The sequence below is a fragment of the Artemia franciscana genome, chromosome 7, assembly GCF_032884065.1.
Source record: "Artemia franciscana chromosome 7, ASM3288406v1, whole genome shotgun sequence".
Classification (NCBI taxonomy): Eukaryota; Metazoa; Arthropoda; class Branchiopoda; order Anostraca; family Artemiidae; genus Artemia; species Artemia franciscana.
The window spans coordinates 32,978,283-33,001,747 of NC_088869.1; the positions used below are offsets into that span (position 1 = coordinate 32,978,283).

Genomic DNA, 23,465 nt, shown 5'->3' on the forward strand with positions numbered 1-23,465 from the left:
CGACCGGGACACTCAAAGAGAAATTACAGACAGGGACACCGGGACACAAATAACGACCGAATCTATCCATATATATAAAAACTACTGTTGGGGGACATATAAATAGATTGTCAGGTTTACCGACTCTTGAACATGCAACATAAAAAAAAACTAAAAACTGAAAATAAAAAAAAAATAAAAAAAGGAAAAAAACTGAAAAATAAAGGAGGATATATATATATATATATATATATATATATATATATATATATATATATATATATATATATATATATATATATATATATATATATATATATATATATATATATATATATATATATATATCTATCTATATATATAAAAATAAGTTGTTTGTCTGTCTGTCGACTGACGTCATGTTTGTGTGTCGACTGACGTCATGTTTGTCGACTGACGTCATTATGAGGATTGAGCATTATTCCGTCATGAAGTTGTTTGTCGACTGATGTCATGTTTGTCGACTGATGAAATTATATATATATATATATATATATATATATATATATATATATATATATATATATATATATATATAAATAAGTTGTCTGTCTGTGTGTCTGTCTGTCAGGTGACGTCATGTTTCTGTGTCTACTGACGTCATGAAGTTAGTTGTCGTCATTTTTGCTATGACGGTGACGTCATTAAAGATATTTAAGACATATATGTTCACATAGAAATCTATTAATGTTTAAGTTTAAAATCACTGATGAACTTACAATGGCAAAAGCCGATGAAGATGCTCAAAGAGTCTATGCCAAAAAACTTGCTGCTGATAGAGGAAGTCAGAAAAGAAAGCGTGCCGAGGAATCAAAAGAACAGCAAGGAAACGGGCTTGAGGCTAAAGAACGCAAAACCGCGCAGTTAGATGAAGATCCACCTGGACAGCGCGAGTCAAAACATATAAAAACTGAAAATGATAGCGATGATGATTGGGTTTGGGATTTTGACTTGGATAAGGTCATCAATGCCTACCAGATTTTAGTTAAAAAAACAAAGGTTCGGCGATATGTATTTCATAGTGAAGCTGAAAAATAAAGAAGAAAAAGAAAACTGAAAAAAGAAAAAATATAAAAAACTAAAAAATACTAAAAAGAAAAAACACTCAAAGAGAAATTAAAGACCGGGACACAAATGACGACCGGGACACAGGGAATATAAATAACGACCGGGACACTCAAAGAGAAATTACAGACTGGGATACCGGGACACAAATGACGACCGGGACACAGGGAATATAAATGACGACCAGGACACAGGTATTTAAGTATATCGTTCAAAGACAAATTTTTAATTGTAAGAAGACCGTTGAAAGAGAAATTTCTAATTGTAAAATGACTGAAGAACCTACAATGGCGACACCCGAGGAAGCTGCTCAAAACGAATGTATTCAAGCCGAAGTAGCTGAGTTGGTAAAGCGTTATGTTTCAGGTTCTAGGTCCGAGAGGCTCCAGGTTTGAACCTTGGCTTTAGCATTAATACAAAATAAGAAAAAAACTAAAAAAGGTAAAAACTACAAAAAAACTAAAAAGAAAACATATATATCTATCTATATATATAAAAATAAGTTGTCTTTCTGTGTGTCTGTCAGGTGACGTCATGTTTCTGTGTCGACTGACGTCATGAAGTTAGTTGTCGTCATTTTTGTTATGACGGTGACGTCATTAATGGTATTTAAGACATGCGTTCACGGAAAAATGTTTAATTGTAAAATGACTGAAGATCGTACAATGGCAACAGCCGAGGAAGCTGCTCAAAGAGTCTATGCCAAAAAACTTGCTGCTGATAGTGAAAGTAAGAAAAGAAAGCGTGCCGAGGAATCACAAGAACAGCAAGAAAACAGGCTTGCAGCTGATAGAGAAAGTAAGAAAAGAAAGTGTGCCGAGGAATCACAAGAACAGTAAGAAAACAGGTTTGCGGCTAAAGGACGCAAAACCGCGCAGTTAGATGAAAATCCACCTGGAAAGCGAGAGTCAAAACATGTCAAAACTGAAAATGATAGCGATGATGATTGGGTTTGGGATTTTGACTTGGATAAGGTCATCAATGCCTACCAGATTTAAGTTAAAAAACAAAGGTTCGGCGATATGTACTTCATAGTGACGCTGAAAAATAAAGAAGAAAAAAAACTGAAAAAATGTAAAAAACTGAAAAAAAACTAAAAAGAAAAAACACTCAAAGATAAATTACAGACCAGGACACAAATGACGACCGACACAGAGGGAATATAAATGACGACCGGGAACCTCAAAGAAAAATTACAGACTGGGACACCCGGACACAAATCACGACCGGCCATATAAATGACGACTGGGACGCAGGGACACAACTACACCGGGGGCACAGGCGAGATATATAATTGACAACTGAGACACAGGGTTTGTTTGAATAGAAATTACAGACCGGGACACCGGGACACAAATGACGACCGGGACACAGGGAATATAAATGATGACCGGGACACTCAAAGAGAAATTACAAATGACGACCGGGACACAGGGAATATAAATGCTATTTATATGCACAGACAATGGGACAGCGAAGAATGTTGTATATTCGCATGTTTTACGTAGTTAAAAACATATATTTATATCTATCTCTATTCACAGGTGGGACACAGGGACACAGCTACAATGGCGCGTAACTAATATGGCGCATAACGACTTACGCACGAGGGGGGGCGCGAAGCACCCCTCCAACTAGGTGTTGGGGTGGCGCGAAGATTGTTTTTCCCATGAGCAATTATATGTTGCATGTTCAAGAGTCGGTAAACCTGACAATCCATTTATATGCACAGATAATGGGACAGCCAAGAATGTTCTACATTCGCAAGTTTACATAGTTATAAATATACAGCTAGTAGACTATATGACTTTCAGGAACGAATGTACCACCATGTGGCTTTCTGAAAGTTTCAATCAATACCCTAATCCATTCGTGAGACACGCCGCTTTTACAACTTGCATCCACATAGTGTGTTTTGATTTAGTTTAAATGTCCCCTCGATATTCTGTCAAATTTTGACCTTTATGCATTTAGCCTTACTAGTACTATTATCATAATACTAGTTGTAGTAGTAGGAGCAGCAATATTGTTGTATTAGTACTAGTACTAACAGTAATAGCAGCAATAGCATGTACGTGTAGCCTTTTGGTCAGTTGAATTTCCCCCTCATGATGCCCCAGAAGCTTCATCTTGAAATGGTAAACCGTTCCAAAATGGTAAACCAATTCCCCCTCAACATTACCTTACATATTCAGTTTAATATTCTCAACCTTGGCAGACCTCGCAATAGAAACAGAAGTTTTAGTGGTAGTAGGGGTAGTGGTAGTAGTAGTAGTAGTAGCAATAGTAGCACCACTAGCGATATCATTAGTTGTTGTACTGGGAGTAGCGTGCAAATCTCCACATACCTCGCACTGAGTGCTGTGGGAGGGGGTAGGTATCACCAAGACATAGTTACTGAACCTTTTAACTATGCTGAACAAAAGTAGTGATTATTTGATGTGTTTTAGGAAATGATGGATTCGGGGGGGGGGGGGTGACTGGTTGCCCTCTAATAACATTTGACTCTTAATAATGGCATTAGATTCTTAAATTTTAATAAAAGCCTACATACCCCTTGGGTAAAACAAACAATCCTTGCCCTGAGGGTACTTGAGGTTTGTCTTTGAGGCATTGTTATATGGCCTTTCGGCTATTTTGAACGAAATGGCTATCTCAAAATTTCAACCAGATGCATTTGTCGAAAAGAGGCTGTGGAGGGTGAGGGGTTAGTTGCCCTCAGATCGCTTTTAACTTTAAAAAATGGAACGAGAACTTTCGTAATTGAGTCAAATGACCTTCCTCAAAAGTTTATACGATCATCACTTCCATAAAACCCTATAAACCCCCGAGGCATACCTTACAATCTTTGCCCCAGGTCCCTTGAGGGTTTTGTCAGCCATGGAGGCTTTGTTATGTGATCATACGACTCTGCGAGTTGGACTTGTTGCCCTTCGATTACTTTTTCTTCTCAAAATAGAACTAAAACTTTCAATTTCTAATCAAATGAGCTTTTTTCAAAGTTCACGTGACAACCCCTTCCATAAAAACCTTATATACCCCTGGGGTATATTTTACAACCCTTGATCCCAGGCTTTTCGGGGTTGTAACAACTCCAAAGGCCTTGTTGTATGACCTTTGGACTACTTTCCAACAAAATGACTATCTCAAAATTTCGATCGGATATATCTGGGGAAAAGACGACGTTGGATGTGGGAGGGCTTGTTGCCCTCCGATTACTTTTGAATCTTAAAAAGGGTGCTAGAACTGATTTCAAATCGAATGACTCTCCTCTGAAGTTTATGCGGTCGCTCCTTCTGTAAGAACCCACTATGTTAATAATGGGCAATTATCATAACTTCTAGCTCTTGCCCTGAGGGTTTTTTTTTTTGGGGGGGGGGGGGAATAGACGTTCCCAAAGACACAATTTCTCGATTTTTCAGCTATGCTGAACAGAATGGTTATCTCAAAATTTTGATAGGATGTGTCTGGGGGAATGAATGGAGTGCGGTGGCTATTTGCCCTCCAATCACTTTTGACTCTTCAAAAGGGAACTAGAACTTCCAATTTGGGAACTAGCCTTTTCCGAATTTTATCTCACCAAATTTTTCGTAATAACCTTTTATGCCTTGGGGTATAATTTACAATCCTTGCCCCTGGGATCTGGGAGGTTTGTGCCAACCCTGCAGGCAATGTTATATGATGTGTGGACTATTTTTAACAAAATGACTATCACGAAATTCCTATCGAATTCATTGGGGGAATAGAGGACGTAGGGGAGTGGGCTAGTTGCCCTACGATCTTTTTGACTCCTGAGAAGGGCACTAGAACTTCTGATTTCCAGTCAAATAGATCTTCTCAAAAGTTTTTACTGCCACTCCGTCCATCAAAACTATGATTTTTAACAATGGGAAATTAGTCTAACTTTTATACCTTGCCCCGAGGGCTGCGGATGGGTTGATGTCTCCAAAGACATAATTACTGGACCTTTAAACTCTGTTGAGCAAAATAGCTATTCCAAAATTTTGGTAGGGTATTTTTGGAAAAAATTAGGATGTTGGGAGCTGGTTGTCCTCCAATCAATGCTTATTCTCCAAAATGGCACTAGAACTTTCAATTTCCAGTCGAATGAGCTCCTTTCATAGTTTCTGCGACAACTCCTTCTATGCAAAGTGTTTTAGCCGAAAAAAAAAAAATAATACCTTGTGCCCACTCTGTTCTTTACTCAGGCAGCACTATTGCGCTGCCATTTATTTCATATTCTGCTTACTTATGCCAATACCTGTCTATTCGGAACGTTTCATGTTCCTATTGACTTAACCTATAGCGGAAACTACCATATCAAAAACCCACGATTTCAATCTAAATAAAAAAGAACTATCTTGAAAAATATGGGAACTGACCGAAAAAGTGAGAGAAATCATATTTATTAACTCCGGAAAGCACAAATTTTATGAAACTTGTGGTTTGGAGTCTGTCAGTCCAGTGTTTGAAATTGGAGGTCCTGGTGTACTTTATTTGGTCCCCCGTTCTTGTTCCCCGAGCTATGTTGTATTTTAAAATACTGTGAGAATAGTATACAATACTCACTGGAAGACTGCCTGATTTTGAGCTTCCGAAATGTTTCTCTCAAAAAACGAAGATAGCCTCTCCCGTAAATTCGCATTGCGGCTGGCATTTATTTATTATTTAATTTTTTTTAAAGAAGTGGGCGATAGAGTTAGATTGCAAAATCAACTGTTCCAGTAAAACTAAACAGAAGCTGTTTGAATTTCTTTTTGGTAAAATTCTAGTTAATTGACTTCTTGCTATCTTGGAAAGGGTGTAGGTTAGGAAAATGAAACTTTCAGGGATAGGTCTAGAGGCTAAAGTATGTCCTGGGAAGGTATTTTAAAGTACCCACCTCCACTCCTTATCCCTCTAGAGGGCCCTGAAAAATGCCTACATGACAAGTCTATACCTATTAAAATGTTGACAAAACAACATTTTACTTTAATTTTCAGTTACTAGTTGCTTTTTCTCTGCCTTTAGTTCTGAAAATGATATCCCTCTTGTTTGTGTAGAATTTTTAGCCATATCAATGGATTTCTTTCAAAATTTAGGAAAAGTATTTGCATATCTTTAAAACCTTATAAAATAGAACTGAGCAAAGTTATGAAGCTGAAAACGATTTTTTTGCACTTCAATTTACCAGAAGATCTATTTTGTAAGGTTTCACTTTTATAACACACATATTTTTAAAGGTCATCAAAGGTCAGGGCCCTCTAGAGGGAGAAGGAGTAGAGGTAGTTGCTTCAAAATACCTTCCCAGGACATACTTTAATCTGTGGATTCATCCCTGAAAGTTTCATTTTCCTAACCTAAACCCTTTCTGAGATAGCAAGAAGTCAATTAACTAGAATTTTACCTTCTTTTTTATAAATACAGATAATAAAAAAAAATGTCTTGCTGACAAACACATTTTTATGGCACTTGGTATTAACCAAGTGACATTCAGCGATCGCAAATTCTGTCGGTATGTCTGTCGGTCCCGGTTTTATTACTTTAGGCACTTTCAGGTTAGCTAGGACGATGAAATTCGGCAGGCATATCAGGGAGCGGACTAGATTAAATTAGAAACAGTTGTTTTTGCAATTTGACTATCTTGGGGGGGGGAAGGAGAGGGTCTGTTAATTTGAAAAAAAAATAGAAAAAATTAATTATTTTTAACTTACGAACGGGTGATGGGATCTTAATGAAATTTGATGTTTGGAAGGATACCGTGTCTCAGAGCTCTTATTTTAAATTCCGACCAGAACCGGTGACACTGGGGGGAGTTGAGGGGGGAACCTAAAATCTTGGAAAACGCTTAGAGTTGAGGGATGGGGATGAAACTTGGTTGGAAAAATAAGCACAAGTCCTAGATACGTGATTGACATAACCGGAACGGATCCTCTCTCTTTGGTGGAATTCTTAATTCTGAAAAATTAGAAAAAATGAGGTATTTTTAACTTACGAAGATGTGATCGGATCTTAATGAAATTTGATTTTTGAAAGGATTTCGTGTCTCAGAGCTCTTATCTTAAATCCCGACTGGATCCGGTGACATTGGGGGGAGTTGAGAGGGGGACCTAAAATCTTGGAAAACGCTTAGAGTGGAGGGATCGGGATGAAACTTGGTGGAAAAAAAATCATAAGTCCTAGATACGTGATTGAAATAACTGGAACGGATTCGCTCTCTTTGGGGGAGTCGGGGTAGGAGGATTAATTCTGAAAAATTAAAAAATGAGGTATTTTTTACTTACGAAGTAGTGATTGGATCTTAATGAAATTTAATGTTTAGAAGGATATCGTGTCTCAGAGGTCTTATTTTAAATCCCGACCGGATCCGGCGAAGGAGAATTGGAGGGAGGCGGAACCTAAGATCTCGGAAAATGCTTAGAGTGGAAGGCTTGGGATGAAACTTGGTGGGAAAAAGAAGCACAAGTCCTAGATACGGGATTGACATAACCGGAACGGATCTGCTCTCTTTGGAGGAGTTGGTTAGGGAGGGTTAATTCTAAAAAATTAGAAAAAATGAGGTATTTATTACTTACGAAAGAGTGATCGTATCTTAATGGAATTTCATATTAAGAAGGACCTCGAAACTCAGATCTCTTATTTTAAATCCCTACCGGATCCAGTGTCATTAGAGGGGGGACCGGAAATCTTGGAAAACGCTTAAAGTGGAGAGATCAGGATGAAACCCTCCGGATCCGCTCTCTTTGGTGGAGTTGGGGGGGGGGGGTAATTCAGAAAAGTTAGAAAAAATGAGGTATTTGTAGCTTACGAACGGGTGATCAGATCTGAATGGAATTTGATATCTAAAAGGATCTTGTGCTTTAGAACTCTTATTTTAAATCTCGACCAGATCTGGTTACATTGAAGGGAATTAGAGGGGTAAACCGGAATTCTTGGAAAACGTGAAAATCGAGGTATCTTACGAATGAGTGATCGGATTTGAATGAAAGTTGATATATAGAAGAGTTTTATGTCTCAGATGCTCCATTTTCAATTCGAATCGGATCCGGGGACACAGAGGGTTGGAGGGGAAACAGAAATCTTAGAAACCGGAAATCTTGGAAAACCCTTAGAATGGAGAGATCGGGATGAAACTTGATGGAAAGAATAAGCACAAGTTATAGATACGAGATTGACATAATTGGTACGGATTCGTTCTCTTTGAGGGAGCTGGGGGTTGTTAATTTGGAAAAATCAGAAAAACTGAGGTAATTTTAACTTAAGAATGGGTGATCGGATCTCAATAAAATTTGATATTTAGAAGGAACTCATGTCTCAGAACTCTTATTTCAAATCCCGACCAGATCTTTTGACATTGGGGGGAGCTGGAGGAGGAAACCGGAAATATTGGAAAATGCTCATAAATGTCATAGATACGTAATTGACGTAACCGGACTGGATTCGCTCTCTTTGGTGGAGTTAGGTGGTGGGGTTCAGTGCTTTGGCGAGTTTAGTGCTTCTGGACGTGCTAGGACGATGAGAATTGGTAGGCGTGTCGGGGAGCTGCACAAATTGACTTGATAAAGTCGTTTTCCTCGATTCGACCATCTGGGGGACAGAAGGGAGAGGAAAAATTAGAAAAATTGAGGTATTTTTAACTTACGAGTGGGTGATCGGATCTTAATGAATTTTAATATTTAGAAGGACCTCGTGACTCAGAGCTCTTATTTTAAATCCCGACCAGCATTAGGCCTCTCATTTTCCTTTTAAATCAATCTATTGATTCTTAGAATTTTGCTAGAGCTCATACCATATGAGTTCTTGTCTCTTGGCTCTTCCGACCTCGTCACAATTGCCATATGAGCTCTTAGCTCTTGTTTTTAACAGATGACCTAGTCTATTTTTTTAGAGAAATTAAATATCTGAAATTGTGCTCCTTCTTTCCTCTTTATTCCCAGTATCAGTGCTTTTCTTTATGCATATTAGTGTTTGTGCAAACCATCTACTCCTATTTTTGTCATTATTGGTACCAACCAGGAAGTTATTACCCCTTGATGTTATTTTAGATCCGCCATAAGTGCGGCTGGTCTTTCTTCTGTCTTTCACTTTGTTTATCTAGTCCGTATCTTTCATCATCTTATGTGTGTTTATGTTCCTCCAACCTTTTTGTAAACATTTGAAAACCTCAGATTAATCATGAATATTTCTAAGCTTTGCCGACATCCTTTCATCGCTACCCTGACATTAGAATAAACAATTTAAAATTTTTCAAAGCAGACGAAATTTTCAAAATCGAACAGTTTAAGTAATGCAGTTTATCTGAAAGGTGTTCTTTAAAAGAACTGATTGTGGGCCCATCCCTTTGGTGATTATTTACCTACAACTGGTAATAGGTAAGAGGCAAAACTTATGTTTAGAATGACTATGAGCGAAGTCATTGAAAAAACGTGGGACGACAAGAAAGAGTTATCATTAGTTCTAGACTGTAGTTTGTGTCTTATTTGTGGCAATGTCACGCCAAGGTCCGCATGATGGGAACCTTGTTAAAGTATCAGTATAGAAACCCTTGCTATGACAGTATCATTACCCTTTCAAAAAATCTCATATTTAACAGAATTCTAACACATTCAAAGGAGGGGATTTGACCATGCATTTGAAAGAAGATGAAAAAAAGCACACAATTGAAAAAATAGAAAATCTTTAGGTTATAACAATTCCCCTGTACCCCGTTAGTATTAGAGCCAATTTTATGGGAGGGGATGTTGTTAGGTTATGATTTCGGGACTGTTTTTTCTACTCTTCTTATTGACAGATCCTAGGCTAGAGTGACGACAGTTTTGGATAGGTAAGACTTTGTTTTGATAACATTTATTTGTTATTCAGCAAGTTCATATGAACATAAGCAAAACTTACTAACTGCACCGAACCCATTGAGGACGATTACCCCATTCGATCCAACACCTCATGCTCTTAATCGTTACCATTAATTATTCAAGAACAAACTACGTCTTACTGAAGGTACTCGATCTGATATAACACACTTTGTATTTTTGGTTCTGTTCATATGTACCCTCTAAAATAATGAACGTGTCAAAAAAACGTGTCTACGGAAAGTCTGACGAAACTACCTATTAAAAGAAAAAAAAGGTTTGCTAGCCAGAATTCAAACAGGAAAAGACCGCAGTTGCCTAGTGAAAAGAGAGTTATTTATATAACTTACTCGATTTAAATTAATAAGGTCAGTTTAATCTTAGATACTCTAATGAAAATTTTAAAACTCTTCAAAGGAAGTGTCATATTCATTTGAACATTCGTTGGACGCCTCTCAGAAGAGCTGGGGACCTCTCCTTTTGATTAGGGCGGGAAGGGGATTTCAGAATTCAATAGAATTGAGTTTCATTTTGCCAGGTTCTTTGTCACGTTTTTTGAATTTTAGATTAAAATGTCAGCTTAGAAAAAGAAAAACTTAGAAATTGAAGTTTTTTGAAACATTTCAGGCTTTTTGGGCATAATTCAATAAGCTTTCTTGCATTTTTAAAGAGTTCCGTTACAGTAATTTAGCATTATTTCACAATTTTTCTTGAATATGAAGTTCCTAATGGTGGAATAATATACTCTTGAAAAATACTTTTTTGGCTTATGATAAAATTCTTGGCGCTGGAAAACTAAAACCTGAGGTTTTATCTGACTCCCTTGAGCTTACCCTAGAGGTTTTCTCGTGCCAGATATGGTGCAAGTAAATTTGTTTTCACTGAAGTCTTAGGATTTAAATTGAATTAAATTCTAAATTTTTTATTTTTTTAAATTATATTAGGCAGTCTAAGGTCTCACTGTCGATCATTTGGATTTAAAGAATGTTTGGGAGAATTTGAGATTGATGTCTCGTCCTTATTTTGTCCAAGGCTCGGTCATGATAACAGAGCTGAAAAGAAATTGTGGACCCCAGGAACTCTTGCTTAGAAAGAACAACGAAAAGAACTGATACCAATTTAATTTTAAGGACGTTTAAAAAACAAGCAAAAAATTCTAGCAATAAAACAAACGCCGATCAATTGATGTCGCGCCGCCACTGAGCATAATTGCTTATACGGCCGCCCAATTTTATTTCGGCGCTGCTTCAAAGACTAATTCCCAATCATCTGGTCATTGCAGTGAGGACCGCTATTTTATGCTATTTACTGCTTTTTACATTAGATATTTCTTCAAGATTTCCTATGCAAATATTCGAGTTGCATTTTCAGTAGTAATTATTATGTATTGTTTATGCTATTTTTCGACTTATGAGGTTAAATTTTACGGAATGCATCTTTGTTGCTCTTGCATTCTTGAGCTAGTTTTTGGCAGACCTGATTATTATAAATTTTATTATCTAAGTATGTTGCAGGATGTCCGAGGCGCCTTCAACTGGATGAAGAACATTTTCGTGTAAGCCCTTAACATATGTTTAAGTCACTTTAAAAAAACAGCTTTTTTCCAAAATCAAAGCTTTTTTTTTCATAATATAGTATACGACACTTACCTTACTCTTGTAGGAAGAAAGCTTTGATGTCACCAGATATTCCTAATGGAATTTGCTTTGGGCATAAAAAATAATTTAAAAGTCTTAATACATGGGTTGTAAGAGAAAAAAGTCGACAGAAAAGGTGACAAAAAAGTCGGCAAAGGGCTATTTTGGCTCAGAAGAAAAAATTGGAAAATAAAAAAACTGGACTGCCGTATATTTTCGGCATTTGGACGCAACAAATATATCTTGAGTTGACATTTATATATATATATATATATATATATATATATATATATATATATATATATATATATATATATATATATATATATATATATATATATATATATCTATATATATAAAAATAAGTTGTCTGTCTGTGGATGTGTGGATGGATGTGTGGATGGATGTGTCAGGTGACGTCACCTGAAAAAACTGGATTAGGTGACGTCAAAACTGAAAAAACTAAAAAAAGGCAAAAACTACAAAAAAAAACTAAAAACTAATAAAAAAAATAAAAAAGCTAAAAAACTAAAAAAACTATAAAGGTAAAAACCAATAAAAAACTAAAAAAAAAACTGAAAAAACTAAAAAAAGGCAAAAACTACAAAAAAAAACTAAAAACTAATAAAAAAAGTAAAAAAGCTAAAAAACTAAAAAAACTAAAAAAACTAAAAAAAGGTAAAAAACTAAAAAAAATAAAAAATAAAAAAAAACTAAAAAAAAGGAAAAAACTGAAAAATAAGCTAAAATAAAGGTAAAAACCAATAAAAAACTAAAAAAAAAAAGGAAAAAACTAATAAATGACGACACTCAAAGAGAAAGCGACCAGGACAAAAAACTAAAAAAAAAGGCAAAAACTACAAAAAAACTAAAAACTAATAAAAAAAATAATAAAGCTAAAAAACTAAAAAAACTAAAAAAAGGTAAAAAACTAAAAAAACTAAAAACTAAAAAAAAACTAAAAAAGGTAAAAACTAAAAGAACTAAAAAAGAAAAAAATAAATGACGACACTCAAAGAGAAAGCGACCAGGACAAAAGGAATGTTCGATTAGCAATCAACAAAGCACCGGGACACAGGGAGTATAAATGACGACCAGGACACAAGTAAAAAAAAAAATTAACAAAACTAAAAAGAAGGTAAAAACTACAAAAAAACTAAAAAGAAAAAAAAACTAAAAACTAATAAAAAAACTAAAAAATCTAAAAATCTAAATAAACTAAAAAAGAAAAAAAAAGGAAAAAAAAAAAGGAGAAAAACAAAACTAAAAAACGAATGTATATACAGACCGGTACACCGGGATACAAATGACGACCGGGACACAGGGAATATAAATAACGACCGGGACACAGGGACACAACTACAACGGGGACACCGGGGGAAACAGGGGGATAACCTGACAATCTATTTATATGCAAAGACAATGGGACAGCAAAGAATGTTGTATATTCGCAAGTTTTACGTAGTTAAAACCATATATATATATATATATATATCTATATTCACAGGTGGGACATAGGGACACAACTACAATGGCGCGTAACTATTATGGCGCGTAACGACTTACGCGCGCGGGGGGGCTTGGGGGGGGCGCGAAGCGCCCCCACCAACTAGGTGTTGGGGTGGCGCGAAGCGCCACCCCAACAGCTAGTATATATATAAAATAGGTTTGCATACATTGCATATGCTGACGACGATATTCTACTAGGCCCTAGCCGTAGGAGCCTAATTAAAAATCTTTATTTCTTTTGTCCCATCTAGCTCCCACTAGTCTATCAATTAATCCATCTAAATGTGACCTTATTCTTATGAAATAGTAGGTACCTTGTAGCTGATTTCGATCTGGGAAATGCATCTTTTCCTTGTTCTATTTCAATGTATTGGCTCGGAATTCCGTTACGTTACTCTCTTCTACATGTTGAATCACATTAAATAGAGCGGTTAAGAACTTAAGGATAGCGTATTTAAAATTTTGTCCAATAAAGGAATATATAATGGAAAGGGTTTTTCTAGTTTGTACAACAGTTTTATTTTTCCAGTTCTTCTTTTTCTTTTTGGTAGTACCCATTTGCTCCGGAAAAAATATCGCAGTATCTTTGTAGTATCCTACGTCTGACATGTCTGAAAAACTGTAAGTTTTGGCTTTATTTAGTGCAATGTTGCCGAAAAAGTAAATCAGAATTTTGATCTTGTTGATACACTATCTCAAATAATGATCTTTATGATGCTCTATATATGACAACTTTTTATTTCTTTTTTTTTTATTTCTCAGTGTAACCCTTTTTTAACACTTGGAGTAAGACATGTTACTACATATCTGAATTTCCTGGTCTTGCCACCTACTTCCCACTTCTTTGACTGCCCTATACCCATTTTTCTATTCTCTGATGTCTTTTCCCTTTATTGCAATACTCAGAAAAAGTAATGTTTATTTCCAATTTTCCATAGTTTTCTGTTCTGTTGCATCGCAACGAAAAACAAATTTGAAGGGAAATAGTACGGCATGGTACTTTAGGGGCTAGCCATCCTTTGCTTTTGCACACACTTCCTCTTTACCTTCACCAGATCCACCCAGCTACCCATTTAGAGCTGGTTCAACTCTTGCTTAGCATGCATGGTCACGCCACTGACCTCGCTAAAACTTGGACTGACCTCCAAAGTAAATAGCCCACGACAAAAGGATTCGAACCCTGTCCTTACAAACAAAGGATTTAAGCCTAGTGCGCTAATTTTGACCCAACTTTGACAGAAAATTAGGAGATATTTAATTGGCTTGGGACTCCTGATAAGCTGTATCAATATCGTCCTAGTTTTAGAGGCAATATAGTTTTAGGGAAGTTGGGGAAGTCAGTTGATTTCCTTTCTTCAGGAATGTGTTTCGAAAACTCTTGAATTTTCAGTTTTAGGGCCAAATTTTCCTGACCGGTTCTTCCTATCAATGTGAAGAGAGGATTTAACTTTTATATCTCTTCAGCAGGAGGAATATGTTTAAACTATGCATCCGATTATGCTGTAAAATGGAATTTTACCTCCGATTAATATAAAGTATTTTCACAATGAAGTAAAAGACTATATTTACATGATACATTCAGTGATAGTTACTCTTTTTTTTTTGTTATTCGCCCCGGCCCAGTGGGTTCTTACAATATATGATACGGGAGAATCGCCAGGAATTATATGCTTTCAGTGAATCCACTTCTAAAAATATAAACGTAACAACCTGACACTGAAGAAAAGGCTGCAATCTCAGGTGCTGTCAGTGGATCAGCTATCCCAATCTGTTGTGTGAATTTGACGTTTGGGTTTTCTCAAAAGAACAGCAGCTCCAAATTTCCTCATGATTCAGTATCATACATTAAAGAAACGGGGGCTGCTTAATCAGATGACGTCAGGGTAGTGAGGATGCAGATAAGGACGGGAATGATCGTGTTGGTTTTTAAGGCCCTCTGTTTAAAACATATTAAGAAGACAGTTTTTTAGGGGCTTTTTCTGTTTTGAAGCATTGTAAATGCAAAAATTAAAGTTTGGTGTAAAAGCTGAGTGTGGATTAAAATGAATATGATAGTGAAAATGAATGGAAAGCAAATATAAACAAAAACTGAATGAAAGTAGAGAATAACAACAGAACTTAAATAATCAATAATAAATCTACCTAAAAGGGGCTGATACTTCCAAACATCTCCCTTTCTACGCTACAGTGACTATTGTTAGGAAGGTTAGGAATTGTTAGGAAATGATCAATTGATTCACCATTGATCATCTCGCTTGGGAGTAATGTAATAAAAGTTTTGAAATAAAGTGCGTCTTAGCCCATTAGCCGATGTTAGTTATAGTATGGTGGGTTGGGTTGAATGCTTATGATTTTAGATGATCGGTGAAAATTTGATATATATTTGGTCAACCAAAGAAGATATTCGGGGAATATCAGGGCTAGTTGAAACACATTTTAATTATAAACTATTAAATTACAGTCAAGAGAACAGAAGGGGGTGAAAGATAATCTATAGTCTATAATAGACGAATAAATTCTGGTGACTGGTGGTGCGCCACCAGTTTTCAGTGTGGCTTTGGGGAGTTATAGAAATCTCAGCAAGAAATGAAAATTCGGTGTTCTATCGACCGTTGTTTGTTCCTGGTTTGGCCTCTTGTTGCCTCTTCATGTTGTTAGATGTTTAGTCCAAAATGGATGTGAAAATATCATTTTGCTCCAACTAAATCAAACTAACTCCAAAATCAAAAATAATATGTGTTCAGAGCATATCAAAATAAAAATTTTGGTGTGGTCTTGTAATCCATTGAACAGAAACTGTTGACAACATAGCTAAATTCCAAGCACCCATCTCCAAAAATGCCAAATCTGACCTAATATATATTGTATGCCGTGAACTTTCTGAAAAATTATTATTAGTTTTTGGAGCGAACCATATTCGAGTGTAAATTTTTGTTGATATGCTCTAGAAGTCTCTAGCCGGTTTAAGTTTGGTAGCTATTTTCTCAATTTTCAGGGTATGACAGTTTATTATGCATAAAATGGTTGGCAGAGAGAATCAAACTACGGAAAATAGAAAGCGTTCAACTGCATCTTCGTGGAGCGAAAGACGAAAGAACTGGCGAGAGCAAAAGCAAACAATTTCTATTACCAGTGAGGCATCTTACACAAATGACGAACTAGGTATACTTCACTGTTTTCAATCACTGAGGTCTGACACTTGTATGATCTTCTAATTTACTGCTCGATTAATTTTCAGTATTGATGGGTTCTCACTAGACTTGATATGAGTAGTGACAGCATAATGCTTTCCACTACACAAACAGGGGATAAACTGTTTGACATACTAGTCCTTCAAGACATTATTACGCACACCTGGGTCTGACGCAATACTATACGCAAGTGTATAGTATAATTACGTAATAGGGAATGTTTTCTAAGAGACGTGGGTGCCTGTTTCATAATAGGGAGGGTTTAATTTGGTTGTTATGTAATAGGGGTTGGGGTGTTATATAATAGGACTTGTTAGAGACTGTTAGTCAGGCAGAGAAGTCCCGACTGTAACTGAGGGGGACACACATACATTGGTGTTACGTAATGACGGTGCACACGTGGGATTTGAGCGCAATCTTGCGTGACTTGATGGATAATCTTAATAGGTAATCTTATGTATCTTGGTTGATTTATTGAGAATTTTGCATTGGCAGTGCGCACGTGGTTGTTACGCAATGACGATGCACACGTGGGATGTTAGATATTACTCTCAGAAATTTCATTTTTTTTCAATGCGTTTTTATTTTTTCACAGGGAACATTTATTAAATAAAGATTTTTGTCCACATTAGGACTCCAAAGGGATTCCCCCTCAATGGAATGGAGTGCTAACCATTTGGACTATGGAAGTTTTCCTAATATATGGATTTAGCAAATGCATTCTACATGATAACCTATTGTACGCTAGGAGAACTCCCTGTTCGCGCTTACTAGAAGGTTTAAATGGATGTCATTATCTCATATGGCTGCAATACTTGACATGCAGGGGAAAATCAATTACTGAAAATCACTTACGTTTGAAGTAAACCTGCTTGTTAAGTAATACTTTAGAGGATGCTATCAGATAGTATTGTGGATTGCTTTTAGAGCATTGTTTTTAGTAATAGAGTCTTTTACTCTATTGGAACTTGAATGTGCCATCAGAGATGAAATAAAAGCAAGAGTATCATTATGGCTACAATGTGGTAACCTTCATACATGATCAAAAGCCTTTCTTCTTACTCTTTACTACACGGAATTTACATTATATTTTAGAGGCAATCATGAACGAGCATACCAATGTACATGGGCTACAAGATTATTAAATTGCGTAAATTTAATCGAAGTTTGATATACAAACTTTTATTGTACATACAGATCTTATTTATAAAAACAAATTTACAAGCACTATTAAAGCGTATAAGAAATCAGAAAAAGCATAAAAAAAGAAAAATCAAACCGTGAAAAAGCTAATAAAGGATGAAATATAAGCAAAAAGTACCATGAAATAAAGAAGGGTGGGGATCCTGCCAACCAATTACAGTGGGGAGGCTTGTTATTATAGGTAAATTTAAACGACATTAAGTAAATTTTGAGGGCTTTAATGAAATTGCGTCGTATCTTCGAGCCAAGACTGCACCCTAGGTTGACAAGTGCATATTTGAATAGTATTTTGTCGTCAAATTTCACATAATCTTGTTAGACGTAAATTTAAGTAGCTTTAGGATACTTTTGAGGGATTTAATGATAATGACTCGTTTCTTCGACTGAATGTTGGACTTCACTCCCCTTCAATCGAAAAAACTCTTTTAACACCTCTCAGCTTAATTTTAAGCTCTATAAAACGTTAGTCCAAATAAGTCCATTGATTGGTGTTCTTGCAAGCCACCACCTAACACGATGCCCTCCACAGCAATTCATCCCACCAAGCCAATATGTGGCTGGCTAATGGCATCCCTTTGGTGCATATTATCATTCCTAATACCTTTTTTAAAATTGTCTTGATAAAATTATGATTAAAGTTCATTGAATCTTTTTTTTTTTCAAGCCACTACCCAACATGATGCCTTCCATGGCAATTCATGCCATTTTGACAATGCGTGGCTGGACCATCCCCTAGTAGCCAGTTCTAGAGCAGAAGGCTTGTTATTAGAGACGAATTTAATCCATATTAAGAGGTATCTCTGGGGGATCTTAATGGAAATGCTACGTTTCTTTGAGTCAAGGCTATGCAAACTCACACCACCGTGACAATATGTGGCTAATCCACCCTAGACGGCAATTTCAGAGTGTGGGGGGTGTTACTAGAGATAAATATAAACGATATTAAGAGTTATTTCTGAGAGCTCTTGATAAAAATGCCTCCTTTCTTTGACCGGGTGTTAGATTTCAGTCACCCTCCGCCAAAAAATTCTTTTAACGCCTCCCATTTTAACTTTAACTGTAGAACATGTTAATTCAAGCAATTCTTGCAATCCTGGCAATATGTGGCTGGACCATGGCATCCTAGTGACACATTGTATCATTCTTAAGACATTTTCAAGGCATTTTCAAGATAAAAATCGTGCATTAAATCTATTGGCTCATGTTTTCGCAAACCAACCCTCCATAATACACCCTGTCAGTTCAGGCCACCATGCCACAACATTACTGGCCCTCTGGCCCCCTATAGCACCTCTCATCATTCCTAATACATTCTACATATATTCAATTGTTAAAACTCATCCATTGATTCATGTTTCGCAACTCAACCGTCCGTAATACACCATGTCAATTCATGCCATCATGGCACGCTATAACTGGCCCTCTGGTACCCTCCTCATCATTCCCAAGACATTTTACAGGTACTTTATTGTTAAGCTTCATGCATTAAGCCCATGGTTTGTGTTTTCGAAAGCCAACCCTCCATGATACAGCATGTCAAAGCACACCACCATACTTTTACTGCCCCTCAGGCACCCTTCGTAATTCTAAAGATGTTTTCGGACAGTATCCAACAAAAATGTCCTTTTACACCAGAATCAATTGTTTAAATTTAATGGAAAATCCCCGATAACGTCTCTTCTGATTACTCCTGACAATTGAAGCCAGCGTGACACAATCTGACAGCCCGATGGCACCCTCTGGCGCACTTTATCATAATTAAGGGTGTTCCAACTCTTTTCCACAAACTTTAAAAAGCTAAAAATGACCTATTTTCTATTTGACCTGCACAAACTTGCCATTTCATTGTTAGATTGCGACGTTCCATGGGAATCCCAGCCTCTGACTCTCAATGTCTGGCACACGAAACGCTCTTGTAACTCTTATTACACATAATACATTTTCGGGCATTTTCCTCTTAAAATATCCGTTCACATAAGCATCGAAACTTAATAAAAAATTCCCAATAACGTTTCTTCTGATGACTGCTGGCAATTGAGGCCAGCTTGGCAAAATCTACCAGACCGTTGACACCCTCTGGCGCAATTATCACACTTAAGGGTTTTCAACCTCATCCCTACAAAAATATTCCTATAAACTAAATTGACTAATGTTTTTACTTGAATGGCGAGAACTTGGGTTTCTTGGTTTCTTCAGGTTGGCATACCTTTTAGAGGTTGGCCTTGATTTCTGCAGTATAATATTGACTTTTATGGGTTGGTGCGGATTTTTATACACTTGTCATGATTTTTAAGGATTGTTTTGGATTTCCACATATTGAACTCTTTATTTCGTCGTATTATCTTTACGTCTATGGTTTGGTCTGGATTTGTAGGATTGGCCCCGTGTTTTATGAATTCATCTGTATTTATATGCATTGATTATGATTTCTATGAATTCCCCTGTATTTCTACATACCGATCTCTTCATTTCTTCGGATTTGTCTTAGTTTTTAGAGGTTGGCCTTGATTGATGAAATTCGCTCTTGATTCTTGTGAATTCGTCGGGATTTCCATTTATTGGTCATAACTTGTAGAGGTTGACCATGATTTCTACAATTTGGTCTGGATTTCTATGGTTTCGTCTGGAAATCAAGAGTTGGCCCTCATTTTTATGAATTCGTCTGGATTTCTATGCATTGGTTATGATTCCTATGAGTCCCCCAGGATTTCTATGATTGGTTATGATTTCTATGGTATTTTTTTTATTTCTATGGACTATTCTTGATTTCTATGAATTGGCTCTGATTCATATGCAATGGTCTTTAGTTCTAAGGATTGTTAAGGTTTTCTACATATTGATCTCTTGATTATCTTGGATTGGTCCTGATGTCTGTGGTTTTGTCTGAATTTCTATGGCTGATCCTGATTTTTCGGAATTTTCGTGGATCTTCATGGATTGGTTTTGATATCTATGTTCTGGTCTTGATTTTAGAGGTCGCTTTGTATTTCTACAGTTTGGTCATGATTTCTATGAATTGGCTCTGATTCATATGCAATGGTCTTGAGTTCTAAGGATTGTTAAGGTTTTCTACATATTGATCTCTTGATTATCTCACATTGGTCCTGATGTCTGTGGTTTTGTCTGAATTTCAATGGCTGACCCTGATTTTTCGGAATTTTCGTGGATCTTCATGGATTGGTTTTAATATCTATGTTCTGGTCTTGATTTTAGAGGTTTCTTTGTATTTCCACAGTTTGGTCATGATTTCTATGAATTCACTTGGATTCCTACGGCTAGTTTTCGATGTATATGGGTTGGTTCGGGTTTCTAAATGTTGTTAAAATAAGCAAAATGCTTATTCAAAAAAAATTTTCTTTTAAACAATAAAGGGGAATTTCTTTCAAAATCACTGGAAATAAGGGGAAGGAGGGTATGAAATGCCAAGAAACATCGCAATCTAATAATGAAATGGCCATTTCTTGCTCCTTGTAAACACAATTGTAATTTCTACTTTTTAAAGTTATTTCTGTGAGAAAAGGTTGAAAAACCCTTAAGTGTGATAATGTGTGCCAGATGGTGTCATCAGGCTGGTTTATAGTGCCACGCTGGGCTCAATTGCCAGGAGTAATCAGAAAAAAACGTTATTTTGAACTTTTCATTAAATTTCAACGATCAATTTTAATGTAAATGGATTTTTTGAGAAAAATGCCCGAAAAATGTCTTGTGTGTGATAATAGTTGCCAGAGTGTTTCGTATACGAGGCAATGATTGTCAGAGGCTTGGATATGCCATGGCACGTAATCTAAAAATGAAATGGCAAGTTATTGCTGTTCGAATAAAATCATTGGTCATTTTTATTTTCTAATGTTATTTTTGTGGGACAAAATTTGGAAAACCCTGAAATGTGGTAATATGCACCAGAGGACCTCATCAGGCTGGTAGATGGTGTCGCGCTGGCCTCAATTCTCAGGACTCATCAGAAGAAATATTATAAGGGTTTTTGTATTAAGTTTAAAAGATCAATTTCACTGTAAACGGGTACTTTTCTTGGGAAAGTGCCCGAAAAATCCCTTTGAAATTATGAAGGATGCCAGAGGGTGCCATAGGGACAGTAACAGTGTGGCGAGGTTGTGTGGATTGACATGGTGTATCATGGTGGTTTGGCTTGCGAAAATATGAACTTATGGATTTAATGTATGGTTTCCACCAAGAAATTACGTGGAAAGTGTTTTAGGAATGATGATGGGGGGATAGAGGGTGCCAGAGGGCCAGTCTTAGTGTGGCATGGTGACGTGAATTGACACCGTGTATTACTGAGGGTTCAGTTGCGAAAACATAAAGCAATGGACCTAATGCATGATTTTTGACAAGAAAGCATTGGGAAATGTCTTAGAAACGGTGAAAAGGTGTTATAATTTGCCAGAAGGCTAGAAATAATGTGGCATGGTGGCATGAATTGACATGTTGTATTATGGAGGGTAGGCTTGCGAAAACATGAGCCACTAGATTTAATGCATGATTTTTATCATGAAAATACCTGGAAAATGTCTTAAGAATGATAGTATATGTTACTGGGATGCCATTGCCCAGGCACATATTGTCAAGGTGATGTGAATTGCTTGAACTAATATGTTTTATTCCTTATAATTAAGGTGGGAGGCGTTAAAAGAACTTTTCGGTGGATGGGGGCTGCTATCTAACAGCGGGTCACAGAAACGAGGCATTTTCATTAAGAGCTCTCAGATATAACTCTTAATATGGTTTAAAGATTGCCGTGGAGTGCATCGTTTGTGTGGTGGCTTGCAAAAGCACGTATGAATTGACTAAAAGCATAATTTTATCAGGATAATATCTTAAAAAATATCTTAGGAATGATAATATGTATCATTGGGATGCTAAGGGCCAGCCACATATTGCCATGGATCATTTGGATAACATTTTCTAGAGCTTAAAGTTGAGAGGCGTTAAAAGAGTTGTTTCAACTTATTGGTAGTGAAATCTAACACTCAGTTAAAGAAACGAGGTATTTTTATTAAAACCCGTAAAAAATACCTTAATATGGTTTAAATTTACCTCTAATAACAAGCCTCCCCTCTGGAATTGGCTGGTAGGATCCCCGCCTTTCTTTAATTCATGGGTCATTTTTTGCTTATATTTTATCCTTTATAAAACAATTTTCGCGTTTTGTTTATTGGTTTGTTATGCTTTAAGTGCTTTTTTCTGTGTTTTAATAATGCTTCTAACTTTGTTTTTATTAATTAAATTTGTATTTACAATCAAAGTTTTCAAAAAATTCATCCAGAATAAAACTTACTTACATAATCGTTTACTCAATTTAATCGTCTTGTAGCCTTTGTACATAGGTATACTCTTTCAAGATTGCCTCTAAAATGTATGGTAAATTCTGTGTAGTAAAGAGGAAAAAGAAAGACTTTTGATCATATTTGAAGGTGTACCATATTCTAGCCATAATGATGCTCTTGCTTTTACTTCCTCTCTGATAACACATTCAAGTTCCAATAGAGTAAAATACTATATTACTAAAAAAATACACTAAGAGCAACCCACAATATTATCTGATAGCATACTCTAAAGTATTACTTAACAAGAAACTGTACTTCAAATGTAAGCGATATCTAGTAGTCAATTTTCACCTGTATGTCAATTATTGCACCCACATGGAAACGAAAAATTCATTTAATCATTCTAGTATGCGCGAACAGGGGTTTTTCCTAGCGTGCAATAGGCTATCATGCAGAACTTATTAGCTGAATCAAAATATTAGAAAAACTTCCATAGTCCAACCGGTTACAGCTCTAATCCATTGAGGGGTAATCCCTTTCGAGTCCTAATGTGGATAAAAATCTTTAGTTGGTAAATGCTCCTCGAGATAAAAGAAAAGCATATTGAAAGAAAATGAAAGCTCTTAAAGTATTATGTAATCTCCTAAGTGTACATCTTTATTACGTAACACCCACGTGTGTGCTTCAATTACATCATTTCTAATAAATCTTCGAAGTCACGCAAGATTA

At 36.3% G+C, this 23,465-nt stretch overlaps 1 protein-coding gene across 4 annotated transcripts in view; it reads left to right on the forward strand.

The window, feature by feature from the left end:
* Positions 1 to 5,944: 5,944 nt before the first annotated feature.
* Positions 5,945 to 23,465, forward strand: part of LOC136029174 (transient receptor potential channel pyrexia-like) — a 57,156-nt gene continuing 39,635 nt past the window's right edge. Inside the window, exons 1-2 of one of the 4 annotated variants that reach the window (XM_065707288.1) lie at positions 5,945 to 9,434; positions 16,053 to 16,219. In XM_065707288.1, the coding sequence (XP_065563360.1) occupies positions 16,069 to 16,219 (151 nt within the window). In that variant the 5' untranslated portion in view covers positions 5,945 to 9,434; positions 16,053 to 16,068. The other 3 variants (XM_065707289.1, XM_065707287.1, XM_065707286.1) reach the window with 3 other exon arrangements.